The sequence below is a fragment of the Echiichthys vipera genome (genome assembly GCF_963691815.1).
Source record: "Echiichthys vipera genome assembly, chromosome: 2".
NCBI lineage: Eukaryota > Metazoa > Chordata > Actinopteri > Perciformes > Trachinidae > Echiichthys > Echiichthys vipera.
The window spans coordinates 14079087-14094151 of record NC_139827.1 but is presented as its reverse complement, the minus strand read 5'-3'; the positions used below and the strand labels follow the sequence as shown (position 1 = coordinate 14094151).

General features: G+C 41.3%; 2 protein-coding genes across 2 annotated transcripts; both read right to left on the bottom strand.

Moving 5' to 3' along the window:
- Positions 1–935: 935 nt before the first annotated feature.
- Positions 936–6112, bottom strand: polg2 (polymerase (DNA directed), gamma 2, accessory subunit; the record flags this gene model as incomplete). Its single annotated transcript, XM_083936987.1, has 8 exons — positions 5430–6112; positions 4338–4443; positions 3834–3939; positions 2587–2772; positions 1881–2018; positions 1671–1751; positions 1210–1310; positions 936–1098 (listed from the first exon to the last, which is right to left on the bottom strand). The coding sequence occupies exons 1-8, from the start codon at positions 5929–5931 to the stop codon at positions 936–938; spliced, it is 1383 nt and encodes a 460-aa protein (XP_083793113.1). The 5' UTR covers positions 5932–6112.
- Positions 6113–6666: 554 nt separating this feature from the next.
- On the bottom strand, positions 6667–14689 carry LOC310955662 (putative ATP-dependent RNA helicase DDX5). The gene is made up of 13 exons (XM_083925625.1): positions 14257–14689; positions 12592–12778; positions 12388–12484; positions 11836–11969; positions 11384–11449; positions 10911–11052; positions 10622–10782; positions 10150–10322; positions 9768–9878; positions 9584–9645; positions 9443–9502; positions 7768–7989; positions 6667–7482 (listed from the first exon to the last, which is right to left on the bottom strand). Exons 1-13 carry the CDS (start codon positions 14295–14297, stop codon positions 7022–7024), a joined length of 1917 nt encoding a protein of 638 aa, XP_083781751.1. The 5' UTR covers positions 14298–14689; the 3' UTR covers positions 6667–7021.
- Between the last annotated feature and the right edge of the window lie 376 nt (positions 14690–15065).

The following is a 15065-nucleotide window of genomic DNA, read 5'->3' as shown; positions in this document are numbered from 1 at the left end:
TTTCTAAATCCATCCTGAGTGATCAGATCACAAGTGGACAACTTTAAGTGTGAATGGGGCTTGTTGAGATCGAATCACTCAAACCACATTCGGAGGCGGTTCTGAAAGTCACAAGGGAAAACAGCACAAGAGCAAATCAAGGGAGAAAGCAGTGCAATGTCATAATAACCCGCTATGCATCATCATGAGGAACAATCTGTCTGGTTCGGGTGTGACTATATGGAAAAAGCTCAGTCTAAATATTTTTAAGTCCCATTTAAAGACTCACATTTTCTCACTTGCCTTTGATTAGTGTCTCCTTATTAAGTGCCAGTGCTTGGCGTCCCCGGTTACCTTTTAATGTTCACTATTTTGCATTATTTTAACTCATTTACTTTTACCCCCTTTCTCTTCTTGCCTTAGGTCATTCCTACATTTATTACACTTAAGAACTTTCTTGTGAAGCACTTTGGTGCGGCTCAACCGTCTGCCAATCTGCTATAGAAATACAATTTGATTGATTGATATTTCATTGTTTTAACCCCAATTCAAAGTCCATTTAGAGTGAAATATAATGAAGATATTGTGGTATGAGTTGAGAATGTCAAGGTTTTGTTTCTTTCCAGGATCAAGAATGATATTTGAACCTCAAGAGAGTTTTTAGAAATAAACTAATCCACCACAACTGAGAGAGAACCATCACAACAACAACAACAACAACAACAAAATCAAATACTGAAGAGACATTCTGTATAGCAAGTGAGGCAGAAATAAACACACCAAACGTTTATTCCAATCCTCCTCAAAAACAGTGAAACATGCAGCAGTAATCCACGTCTTTGCCTCAGAGGTACTGAGAGGAGGCTCACAAGGAAGACCTTGACTTGTAGATGTAGTTTTGTATCAGAGACGGATGCAAAACTGAGGCAGCACAATGTTCAGTCTTTCCTTCTAGTTCAGATGTCTGCAGCAGAAATGTATCTGGAGAGAAAGTTCTTGATCTCAGAGATGTGCTTGGTCTCTTTGATGGTGGTGTCTCTGCTGCGTATTTGAAGGAGGCCGTTCTCCAGCGTGTTCTCACTGATCACCACAGTGAAAAGCACTCCCATCTCATCGTACCTAAGAACGCGACGACATCGAGGCACATATTAGTCCGCAGCAAGAAAAACACTGATAATTTGCTCCTCATGAGCAATTTTGCTTCCATTACAGCACTGAATTGCACTTTACTTTGCGTTCAGCTGCTCCATTGATGTTTGCTGAGTTTCGAGATACCCCGGCCACACAGAGATCTCAGCCTCCATAAATTCCTGCTGCAGCCCCTCACAAACCTAAAAGATCATCAAATACTTATTAATCTACTTTCACAGGTGCCTACACAATAAACAAGTTAAATGTAATACTGTAGTGCCGATTCCATCTCCGTCAATTGCACAATTCTCTTTAGATGTGTATTCACGCAGATTTAATCAAGGTTTTTTTTAAAGAAATCAATGATTTAGCGATGTCGACTGTTACTATATCAGGGTTTCTACAGCTTTTTAATGCCACCTGGAATGATATTTAAGACAAATTTCACAATAAACAAAAATAAAAAATAGTAGAAATTGTTGTTTTTAGATTAAGGAATTCAATGCCTTCTAAGAAGTCTTTTTAAGGATCCGCGGGAACCCTCTGTATGTTTTTCTTACCTGTCTCTGCTCCACAGTGGCTCCCCTGCCAATGTCTAAAGCCACTTTGACTGGAGCCAACACTGGGTGCAACCTCAGAACCTGAAATCAACAGTGAACCAAAAATCAGTGATAAATGATCACATCATAAAAAGAGGGAAACATTTAAATGAGACAGTGAAAAAAATGAACAAGAGTTTTTTTAAGCGGCGGTCAGCTGTGGGTCATCACCTTTCTCTGCAGCAGCTTCTGCTTGCCGTCTTCTTTCTTGAACTGCTGGAGTGAGTTGGATAGAAAGGCCATCAATCCGCGGTCCATGTTCCCTGTTACTGAGACGACGTGAGGAACTGACTTACGACCATCTCGACACTGAATCATGTCGGGAGAGACAGTTAAGATGTGAGACTGTATGCAACTACATTGAATTAAGACATCGTTCATCATTGACACCTGTTCATTTACAAAATATCTTCTCTGAAAAAATCCTAAATGGGAAATTTCAGATTTCATTTTGGGAACCACATAATTTGGGGAAAGGCAGCAGTTTGGGTTGACCCCTTATGACAAGAATCTGAAAAACATTTTTGCACAAGGTGATAAAATGACCTTTGACCTGGCTCACTGTTAAAACCAAAATAGTACACAAAGTTAAAAACTGTAATTGGAGCCTGAACATGGTTTTACTACATAGTATATATAGTTTAAATACCACCGAATTAACCTACAGTAATTAACATCACCCTAATCGTCTGACTAGGTGATATTTAACCGCTATTTACAGTTATTTCTCAGCCAATATCTCAATGATGCATTCGTGCGTGAAGCATGACTTCTACATCAATGTTGCAACAGCTTGACAGGTAAGAAACTGACAGCAGACAAAAAAAAAAAAGACAGTGTCCACATGAAGCCAATCAAGAAAGAGAAAGGGAATGACCTGTAGTTTGGAACGGACTCCATGGTGTGTCTGCAGCAGCTCGGCGTCTCCTCTGCCCCACAGCGTCTCCAGGGGCTCCTGTCCCCATGGAAAGCTGTAGATGATCCTCACACCACGAGACGTCGCCTCTTCCAGTTCCTCCTCCGGTACGTCACTACTGCTGAAGTCGGATGGAGACAGGGCAAACTAGAAAGACACAGGTGGTCTTGATTTAAAGTAACTAAAGCTATTCGATAAAGTTGTCCAATCTTAATGTTGATGTCTGAAGTCAAGAGTCTCACATTTCAAAACATTTAAAGCTGTCCTCAATTTAAGAAATTCTTAGTCGACTAACTTCTTATACGATTTTGTCAATGCTTCATTTTAAATCTTGTGTTTACCAAAGATGTGCTGACACATTTTTTAGAAATAAGTCTCATCTCATCTCATCTTCAACCGCTTAAGTCATTCATGAAAAATTGACTAAATGACTATAAAAATCTTAGTCAACTAAGACCAGAACTAACGTTTAGTTGAGTAATGGACGAGGGGAAATGTTATGTTTAAAGGGCCTTGCAGGAAGATCAGGGAGCGTATCTTTAATTAATAATAATAAGTGTCAACGTTGGAAAGTCATAAGATCTTTAGTGTTTGTTACTGGATTAAAAGTGTAATTCCAGCACAAAATCATCTCATGGTCTTTTTCGGCACTTACATGCATCAGATAAGCCATCGAGGCAGTTTTTTTCGTGTAACAACTATTAACGGAGAAATCAGATAGAGTGAAGGCATTAGAACTGCTTTTTTAACCACTAATACTGCTCAAAATAACACCAACCCTCTGCAGTAGCATGATGGGAGTCCCTACACATAAAACGAAGCACCACTGGGCTCCTTCCTTTTAGATTGCATTTGGTAATTGACTTAAATGTACGAGAGGAGCTGGTACAGGGGCCAGTTGGTAAGTCTTTCAAAACACTCTTAATAAACTCTCCTGGATTTCTCCGTTAATAGTTGTTACACAAAAAGTATTTTAAGAAGCCCATGAAAACAAGGACCAAAACCCAATTGTGCCCCAGCTAGCGCTACACAACATTGGTAAAAAATAAACCTCAAAATGACCTTGTGGTGATGTTTATACCTGCAAAATACAACAATACATCTTTCCTACAACATGGAAAAATGTGTGTGTATCTGAGTAATGATGGGTATCTGTTTAGCTTAACTGCAGTGCTCTGAAATACTTTATCATATTTAACAACACTCACTTTCCTCCACCACTTCAGTCTCTGTTGTGTCCAGTGATCCAGCCACTGGGAAGACGTACGAGGAGAGCAGAACCAGACCAGAGACGTCTGCGTCACCTCAGCTGGGCTGGCAGAAAAAAAACACATTACACTGGAATTACAGGATCACTACACTTTTTAGCTGTTTATTTATTTAAATAATGACATTTTGTTACAAAATAGAGCAGTTTTTTTAAGCACAAATGTCTATTATCTCAAAAGGGGGTCATTGATGCACCTTTCACAGGATTAGCAGTCAGTGAGATCTAAATATTGCTATGGTCAGAGGAGTGGGTGGAAATGTTTAATGATTTACACTCTTCATATGACATAAAGGTGGTATTAACACAACTCAACAATCAATATTCTGTAAAAGGGAGTACAATTAATTTGCCCTTGTTCCAAAATCTCATCTGGGGAATCTGTACAGCAAGAATAAACAGTTTCACAAGTATAGATCTACACAGACAAGAGATGAAGCCTCACCAACCAGAGCCACCCGAGGGCTGGAAACACAGCCCCGTCTCAGCCAGGCCGAAGGGCAGCTTCCTGTTCACCAGCTTCAACGAGGGGACAAACTGCTCCAAGGCACCTGACAATAAAACAGATTTTTTTTATATTCAGTACTAAAAAGATGTTTTGGTGGAAAACATTGTTTGGTTTGATTTGCTTTTATAGGTGCTTTAAGTTACGTTCCCAACAGTGATGTGCGATCCTGCTGACCCTACAATTTATTCTTAGGCTTTCATGTGGAAAATCCCAGCTTCTTTGCAGATTGTTAAAGTCCTAACCCCGATCTTAAACTTCAATATAATATTAGACAGGTGGAGCTTGAAATGGGACAAACTCAACTGAGGCCATTCCCTAAAAATTACTACAAGTTATTTCTCATTTTATTGTAGTGCTGTGATGGTTTGCTGAACCAAGGATGGTCTATCTTGCAATCACCTTGCTTTACAGACCCAACTTCATGCCATCATAAAGCATATATAGTGCAACTATTACTTACCAAAACACACCAATGTGATAATCAAATTGTGAGTCTCTGTGGAATATATACTTTATGCAGAGGCGGATTAATGCACAGGCTGGTCTAGGGGCCCCAGGTGTGCAGGGGCCCCTGACTGGCCAGACTATTTTATTTCTTAATGTACCTGACTGGTACTTTAAGAAAAACCTTTCCTCCTATTGATGCCCTTAGAAACATAAAAAAGTCACCTATTGGATAGAATGGGACACATTTACCCAATCAGCTGCCATCATGTGGCCGGGTTCATAAGTTTAGTTTTGTTTTCAAATGATACGTCACTCACTGTAACTAGACAGTATAGCAGCAAAATGTCAGAAAGGAAATGTGATAGTGGAGAACAGAAAAGAAAAGCATGACTGAAAGAACAAAAGGACCAAGATCTACTAAAGAAAATTCCTAAATTGACAGGATTTTTTCAAGGTTGTGGACTCTTCTTCTGTTCTAGCTTGTTTTTTTCTGATAAATCATGATTAATAATGTGGGGGGGCCCACACAAACAGTAGCCTAGGGGGCCCCGACCACCTTAATCCGTCACTGCAGCACTCTACCTTGAAGAAAGTTTGTCCTCAGGGATGGGGACCTCTGAATAAGCGTCTCTACCTTCTGGATGAGCTGCTCCTTGCTCAGCTCTTTATGTTCAAGTATGTGTTTTAAATGTTCAGACTCAACAACCCTCAGTTGCCCCCGTGCATCTGTCGCTGAGTCTTCTCTGCTGCCGCTCAGAGTGTTTATCCCAAACACCTGAGCTGTGGACCTGGTCACAGAGCGCCACCACTGCTCCAGCAGGTTCCTCCTCAGCTCCATGCCCAGAGGACCATAACTGCAGCTCAACCCGCGTTGAAGCAGCTCCGTGTTAGTCTGACCAGGTGAGACAAAGTATCTGTCCACACAGAGCTGCAGCAAAGTCCTGACCTGATCCAAATCCTCACTCTTTGATGTACTGCAGCAGCGTCTCCTGGTTTGTTGAAGAGCCAGTGTTATTCTGCACGGTGAGGTTTCCAATACGCACAGGCGCCTTGCCAGGATATTTCTGACACAGTGGGATAACATGATGAGAGGTAAATCCAAAGATGGTCAGTGATGCATCCACCTGACCCCTCATTAACGACCGTTGACACTTCAAATAAACATTAAATGTAAAAGAAACTATTCGCGTTAAAACGTTAGATGTACGTTTATTTTGAGAGTAACCCGTGACTGTTGTTAATGTTCAGGGATAACCGCTGGACAAAGTTTTAAATGAAAAGGAAGGACATGTGATCACATGTAGCGTTATGCTCCGGAAGTGATAGCTTCAACATTTACATCCGGGTTACGAACGCCTCTGTCACGTGACGCAGGGCACTGAGGTGATGACGCAGTGTTTTGTTTTGGCAAAAATACTTTTAAAAAATGTTTTATTTATTCAGTCGACGTTAAATTGTATATTATTTTATTTCCAATGTGAATATTTTTCTTTTTACTCAAATTTCATTACTGTTCATACTTTAATAAAAAAGGAACACAAAATAGTCCAATATACTGAACTAACGTACACCATCCCAGTCTTAAATTTAAATGTCCATTGTTTGGAATAAAATGCAAGTGCATGCATAATTTGTTACTTGTTTGCTTAAAAGTAGTAGGGTTGATACCATTAAGTAGTAAAAATTATATTTTTTTTTAAATTGAGGACATGACCATGGTAACTAACTGAACTACAGTGATAACACGCACCGTAAAGTTCAGTTTAATAAGTTAACTCTTCCAACCCAACCCTCCCTCACAATCAACACAACACACAAGTCCCATTTTCTTATTTTTATTGAAAAGGGTCACACACACCCTTTATATATGATCTTCATAACTTCACTTTAAAACAACACAAACTGAAAAAAACACTGCATTACCTAGTAAAAATAAATTACTGAGGAATGTAACAAAAAACAGTCAAGGAAAAGTGCAGCAATCAAAATTGCACTAGGAGACGGGTCTATGACTCCACGTAATGCTCTGGGTTTTTCTGAATATTTCCAACCCTGCTGTAAGCAAAACAAAGTTAAACAGTACAAAGAATAATAATAACAATAATAATCATACTGTAAGATTTCAAGACTAAACCAAAATCACATTGGTTCCAAATATTGTGCGTTTATCATATCTACTGTGGGAAAGGTGGTGGCATGGGGTAGGGCACCATTGGTGGTGGGGGTGGTGGCTGTTGGGCCTGCTGTGGTGGCTGAGAGTTAAATGGGAATGGTGGGTGTGGGTGGTTCATACCATTCTGAGCACCCCTCTGCATGGCCCCAAACTGAGGAGGGCCCTGGAAGCTTTGGTTACCAAAAGCACCCACCTGGTTTCCTGGAGCACCAAAGTTGCCCTGTCCGTTGCTGTTGTTATAATTGTTGTTGCCATAGCTACCACTAGAGTTACCACTGTTACCTCCATAGCTGCCACCATTTTGGGCCTTATTGCCACCAAAGGCACTCTTTGGCCCATTACCAAAGCCCCTATCACTGTCCCTGTCCCTGTAGCTACTACCTCCAAAGTTACTCCTCCCACCCCCGGAATACCTATCCCGACGGTCATCCTTGTAGCCACCTCTTCCCCCCCTTCCACGACCTGCATGAGATGAAGACAGGAGGGACAAAATGGGAGAGCATAGAGTGGGTACAGGCTATTAACATACTAAACCTACATCAACAATACTAAGAGACACTGATAAGATTAAATAAATAAAGCACTTTTCACTGATTTGACATCAGAAGAATCTCAACGACTTATAACTGGCTCATTCAGTTTGTGAGTAAGAAATAATTAAGTTATCGCTGAGCTTTTATGAAGAGCCAAAGATTAATTTAATGAATTTCATCCAAACCATCTCTATAAACAAGTATCATATTTTACCTCCTCTGTCCTCTGCCATCTGGATCAGCTTGGGGTTAATGGCCTGATTGGCCTCGCGGAGCACAGAGATCAGGTCACTGGCTTGTTTCATGTTGTTGGGGGTGAAGAAGGTGTAGGCTGTGCCCGTTTTTTGACTTCGGGCAGTGCGTCCAATGCGGTGGATATAATCCTCGGAGGAGTTAGGGTAGTCATAATTGATGACAAATTTCACATCCTCCACATCTGTGAAAGTGTTGCAGTGTGGCAAAACAAAACATGGAGGCCACACAGGATTTTGCACACCACAACAGCCAGATCAAAGGAGAAGTTAGCAACTGTGGAGGCTGGGGGAAGAAAACGGTCATTAGGCTGTGGAGGAAAGGTGTTAAAACATCATAAGATTGTGAATACATCTACTCCAAGGGAATACTACTGTGGGAAGAGAGAAACGATGCACACTCCAATTGCTTACCATAATCAAAAAGACATTCACTCTCCCTTTTGTTAAACAAGGGAGAAAAAAAATGGATTTAAGTCTTACCATAAAGGAGTATGCATTCACTAGTCCTTTCCCAATGCAGCGAAATCCCCCACAAATTGTCAAGTGACATCCAGGAGCTTCTACGCAGTTGGGCCACGATATGCACTGGGATCCTCCTCATGTGCCAATATAGGACCATTCAGGGGTACATTTTTGCAGGTCCATTTTTCCCAGTACACTCGCAAAAGAAGCTTGATATTAAAGGCCACACTGCATGTCTTGCCAAGACAAAATAGACCAAGTACTAATTTGAACAGGGGCCCCTTAAAAAAAAATGAACAAGGCCCAAGCATTGAACCCTGTGGGACCCCCTCACCGAGCATGGAGCAATTCCCCCCACCCCGTTCATCAGTCTCATCAAGGCAAGATCTTCCAAGAAGCCAGTGTTCACTTGAGAAAATGTCTCTCGTTGGCAGGTCTCGACATGACTTTAAAAACGCAGGCGAGGGAGGAACTTTGGTTTGAGCTGTCTCACTCTCTTTCTCCTCTCACTAGATGTTCCCACTACCCCATAAACACATGTGCCAGGTCTCATCAATTTTCAGAGACAAATAAAAGATTTGCTCTCTCCATTTCAAGAAATCCAGCACTTTGACGGGAAAAGAAAAAAACTGAAAGCTTAGACAGGCTGACAAGCACCCATGCTATGTGATACAAGCTCCGAAAGGTAACAATTGTTCCAAATCTCAAACAAGTGACTTGCAATACAGCGCTCTCTAACACAACAGCATGCAAGGCAAAAGTCACAACATCAAGCATATCTTTTTTTTTTTCTTTTTTTCCTTCTACGTTTGAGTTGGAAACAGCTGGATGGCATTTGTCAGGTGAAATCCATGGTGGGAGAACAGATGTGTGTATTTCAACAACATATCAGAGAGAAAGGCTTAGCCACACAGCCTTTTGAAGATCACTGGCACACAAGAGCTTTCACCTCTCTAGGCCCACTGGGTGGCAAGCCAGTTGAGCACTTCCAATATGTCATCCTTCTCCCTCTCGAGGCCTGGGACTGTCATGCCTAGTGCCTGCCACAAAGACTCCACCTTAAGGTGAGAAAAACTCAGAAAATGCATAGAAAAGTTAAAGAAAGCAAAACCACTTTCTTTAAAGTAAGTGTAACACTGATAAGAAAGTGGTGCTACTCAATGACATACTAACCCAAGCCACGGGAGGCCACATCTGTAGCGATGAGGATTGGAGCTTTGCCATATCTGAACTCTGAAGAAAGAGGGACAGCCTTTAATTCAATAACAGAACAGTCAGAGAAGGATTCTCACTTCTTTCTTTTTTTAATCTCACCATTAAGGACCCAGTCCCTCTCCTGCTGGCTCTTATCTCCATGAATTCCCATTGCTGGCCATCTGTGGCAGACAGATTTAACAGTTTACACTAATGCAACAAAAGGTAGTAGCAAGCAGTGAGAAAGAAAAGTTACCATTTGGACCATCCTAAATATTGAGGGGAGGGGCGAGGAGATCCTTACCCATCTCTTCTCATCCTCCTGGTGAGCTCATCACAACGCCTTTTGGTCTCCACAAAAATAATGGTCTTGTTTTCCTTTTCACTCATTATCTCCTCCAGCAAACGAATCAGTCTAACAGAGAAGGGACAAAAAAGAAGTTGAGATAAATCTTAGTTGAAAAAAACCCTAAAATGTATCCTATCACTGCAACAGGCATTTTGTTTCTACTGATGCAAGTACAGTCATAAACTAATTTGTTCTTTAACCACTTGCGTATCTAAGCAAGGCTTTGAAAGGAGAGGATAACTGGAGTACGTATGGCCAAGGACTAAAACAATAGTTTCCCCTTATTACATCAGTTGACTGATTGATGCTTATAAAGAGGTAGGAGTCATCTACTCACTTGTCCTCCTTCTCCATGTCATTGCAAACATCAACTATCTGCAGGATGTTGTGGTTGGCACTGAGCTGCAGTGCGCCAATGTTGATCTGGACATAGTCCTTTAGGAAGTCCTCAGCCAACTGGCGAACTTCCTTAGGCCAGGTTGCACTCCACATCAGTGTCTGACGATCTGGCTGGTAAGGACAAAAAGGAGGACATTAAACACAATTTTGCAGCTTTAATGTAAATGCAATTCTCACATTTAACCCTTAAAAATGTAAGAATGCAACAGTCTAATATCTAGTACCAGTAACAGTTATTCTGTGTGACGTCTGGAGTATGAGTATTAGTCACAGGTTGTTCGGTCAACCAGTAGTCATGGTTGCTGTGTGACTATGTACTTTACTCTGAGATTGTCTCAATAATAATAATAATAATAATAACAATAATATTGTCAATTGTCTGCCAAGTGAAAGAAAATAACCTAACTTACCCGAATTTGCTCTACTATTTTGCGGATCTGAGGTTCAAATCCCATGTCCAGCATGCGGTCTGCTTCATCCAGTACCAGATAGGTGCAACGACGCAAATTAGTCTTACCACACTCCAGGAAGTCAATGAGACGACCTGGGGTAGCGATGCAAATCTCCACACCTGAAAACACACACACAAAAATGTAAAAACCTGAAAACATATGCCTATTGGGAAAGAAGAGTCAAATTAATTGTATGTGTTAATTGTACTGTACTATTTACATAGTGAGAATAACAAAGTACGCTTACCCCTCTCAAGGTCCCTGATTTGGGGCCCTTTGGGTGCACCACCGTAGATGCATGTGCTCTTGAGACGGGAGGCCCTGCCGTATTCAGCAGCCACTTGTTGCACCTGCTGAGCCAGCTCACGGGTTGGCGCCAGCACCAAGCACTACAGAGAGATGGAAATAATCAGCTCAAGCACAAGACAAACACAAACCTTTTAAAGAAAGCAGCTTCACTGGTTTCTCATTTTGTTGGCACACCATATTGAATTTTAGCAAAGGGTGGCTATTTAGTGATATACACAGTGACACATTGATCTGTATAATAAGAAGACTGGACATCATCTGGGCCTTTCACTTATAATATTGTGATAACATAAGAGTAATTTCCCATTCTTCAGCAGTAGTAGAAAAAGGACTGTCAAAATCATCCTGTGCTAATGGAGACAACAGGTTAGATCACACACACTGAAGCAATATATTTTCAAGTGTACTTACAATTGGTCCATCTCCATGCTCCAAGAATGGCTGATGTTGGATGTGCACAATTGCAGGCAAAAGGTACTAAAGAAACAAAAAAACAGGACTGAATTCTAAATATACTTCATCACTCGTTGTGCACATGCATCAGTGTTCCTATGCACGCCAGCTGCCTCATCATTAACTTACAAAACATGGCAGGTTATATTTCTTCCCTCAGCTGACGATTGTTAACATTGTTTCAAGTTGCAACATCTCATCTTATACGGCTATTCATCATTCTGTTCAATCATGAGACAATCACTCTTGGCAACAGCCTAATGAACCTGGTCTGCAAACAGAAACTCTTTCTTAAGGGTCTAAACATTGGGGCAAAAATGTTATGTTTTAACTACTGTTGTGTGACAGTCTCATATGGGTACTGGGTAGAAAAGATCTGAAAAAACATAATTGGAAAATACGTCACTTACTGCAAGGGTTTTCCCAGACCCAGTTTGAGCGATGCCAACCATGTCTTTGCCACTCAGGGCAACTGGCCACCCCTGAGACTGAATCGGAGTTGGATCAGTCCAGTTCTGTTTGACAATAACTTCCATGACGTAGCCTGAAGAAGTAAGATATGCAAGTTAAGTTGTTTGATGTCAAACAGGTTTCTCTATTTAAATCAATGCAGCAGAATGGTCAGAGCGGCGGCCATTTCTATGTGTACTGTTGCCAAGCAACAGTCTAACTTCCGTATAAAACGTCATGCAGTGCTGCTGGGTCAAAGGGTCCTTCCTCCTCACTCCCACGCTGCGTCCGTTCGCTCTCCTCCAAGCAAGACACTTTACAGCCCCACTGTGTGTTGTCACCATGAAAACTAACAGTCAGCATTTTATTTTGTACTACTGGAATTACCACGGCAAACGGCTCAATGCGCTTTCCATCCAATGAAATTTCATTGCATCAAACCTTCTGACAATGACACATAAAACAGGTAAACAACTACTCAAGATTGTTTGTGTGGTTGACCGTCTACTCACTTGGAAATGCAGCTTCATGGAATTTTATAATTGGTTTGGGGCAATCTCTGCCTTTGACTGTAACTTCTTTAGTTCTTCGGTACTGTTCAACCTCTTGCTGGAATTTCAGGGAGAAAATGTAATAACGACCACTGTCAATGCACATACTCACAAGCCACATTCATTGAAACTTAGAACAGAGAAACAGCTAAAAACAGGTCTTACAAGTGGTCTGCGAGTGGCATCTGGATGTTCTTGGTAGAAGTTCTTCTGAAACTTTGGAAGCTCGTCGAGGTTCCAGTGTTTCTTTCGCAGCCTCTCACCTGGGTTTCCAAATTTTCCTGGAGGAGGTCCGCCCCTATTGCCTCCTCCACCACCACCACCACCAAAACGAGGGGGTCCTCCACCATACCTTGTGTAAAAGAGTGGGAAACATTAAGCCCAGCCAGACATGGTGCTTATTAAAGGGTCTTCCTACAAATTGATAAGTCAATTATCTAGTTGTGGTTATTATTACTCAGCCTGTAAAAACAGTTGTCAAGTTCAAAGACTCCTTATCATCATTTTGCATCATCAGGGGTTTTTGAACTCGTCTTGGCGGCCTTAATATGGTTTCGAAGACAAGAATATGAGTGGCCTGCTCTTAGAGAAGTAGGGATGCAAAACTACCGTTATTGGTATCAGGCTGATACTGACTCAAATAGCTGGATCCGGTCTATTCAATTCCATTCTTTGTTTTAATAATTTGAAATGATATCAATGTATTTATTTGTTACATTTTGTTTTTAAAAGTTAGGAAAGCAACGTTTATGTCAAAGCTATTTTTGGATCCCCAATTTTATGGACGTACTATGCTATGTTTCCTACCACCACATACATAAATTACACAAACTAAGGGACAGGGGCTTTGACGTAGTGAACAGCTTCGAGACGATTCGGTCAACATTTGTGTCAACATCAATCGGCAGGAAAATAATCACCAACTATTTTGATAATTTTGCATAAATGGCAAAAAATGTTTTCAGCCTCTAATATTTGGAGATTTTCCTGTTTACTGACATGCAGAAAATAATTGGCAGATCATTCGTTAGTGTGAATGCTTTCCAAACACTGAGCATCTCAGGTGTTTTTCCATAACAATGGTTGCTTAATAGTATGCTACAAAGTATAAGACAAAATAGCACTTGGAAATTGCCGTACTCCTATATAAATACACAGCACTGTCAGATTATTTAATTATGAGAATTGTATCATAATTACATTTTAGCGACCTGGTGAGGTTTCACTATAAACCCTTCCCCGGTTTTCTGACCTTTCCAACACAAGCTATACCCTTTGCATGTGAGATATATATGTATTGTGTTTAATGGTGTATTGTTACGTATTTGATTGATTCTGTGCAAATCAATTAATCAAATTAAAGATTACAGAATTGCGACTTATATCCACCGAATAACCGAAGTCAACAACTTTACCTAAAATAGGATAAATTCTCGGTGACACCATTAAAACGTTAAAAAAATTAATTGAACCTTTGAGACACAAATGTTCGTCTCGCATCTGCATCTTCAGGGAGATACAACACTGCGTCACATGATAACAGTGAGCCGGGCAGACTGTCAGCCGCCGTTAGCTGCCATTTTACCTTTAAAAGACAGATAAACTGAGAAAACATACAGCTACGGTGGTGCGGGGACGCTTAACCTCATACAAAAACGGTTCTTCACATTTTAGTACATGAATATAGCTGAATAACAACGCGCCAAGACATTAAACCACAACTGACAAGTGTCTTATTTTGGGGGAGACAACCATGACAGCGGCGCCGTTAGCAACCGTTGGCCAAAGCTGTTCGTCTTGACAGTTGACGTTAGGAAACACTTGACTTACCCTCTATCTCTGCCACGGTCTCTGTCTGAAAACCCAGGCATGGTGTAGCAGGCTAAAGTGGTACAAGCAGACTTCGTTTGAAATCCTTTACGCGGTTCACAACACAGAAGCTTAATCTAAGAGCTAGAGTCGGCACAGGCAAAACAAAAAGAAAATGCCGGCAGATAAAAGTCTGTCTGGAGGGAGAGACGGATGTGAGGTCAGACGGGGCGGACAACTATGTATCAATGCGCGTCATACAGTGGCACACCCGGGCGCACCTATGGTACTATTTTGTTGGAGCTTAGGTTGGTTCAAAATTCCAGCGCACGAAACAATGACTCACGAGCGTTGTATTTGATTTCACGCGCAAAGATATTAACCATCGCGAGCAGATTTGACTCCATTGAGCTCAACAGGACCTGCTCTCGCTCGCGGGAGAGGCCGCTTCCGCTCGCTCGTGGAGTGCTTGGAGCTCGAGTGGAGTAGATGTTGACACTTTGGGGGCGGAGCCACTGGACTTTGACAGCTGTCAGGGAGCCCGGGGTTGCCAGGTTGGTGAGTTTCACGCTTATGATACCGGCAAGAAAATATGATACTGGCCGTTATCAAAACATTCTCGTTACAGCAGGCATTAAATAAAATATTGTTGTAATAATAGCATAGAAAGGAGTTTTAATACTTACCAATAACACAAACAAATGTGCATGTGATTGTTATCAGTGTTATCTAGCATTAATTAGTGCATTATTGGTGCTGTAGACAGAGGCTGACTGAGAGAGAAATCATTTACTGTATTACTCTATTTACTTCTTTCAGCTGCCACAGTT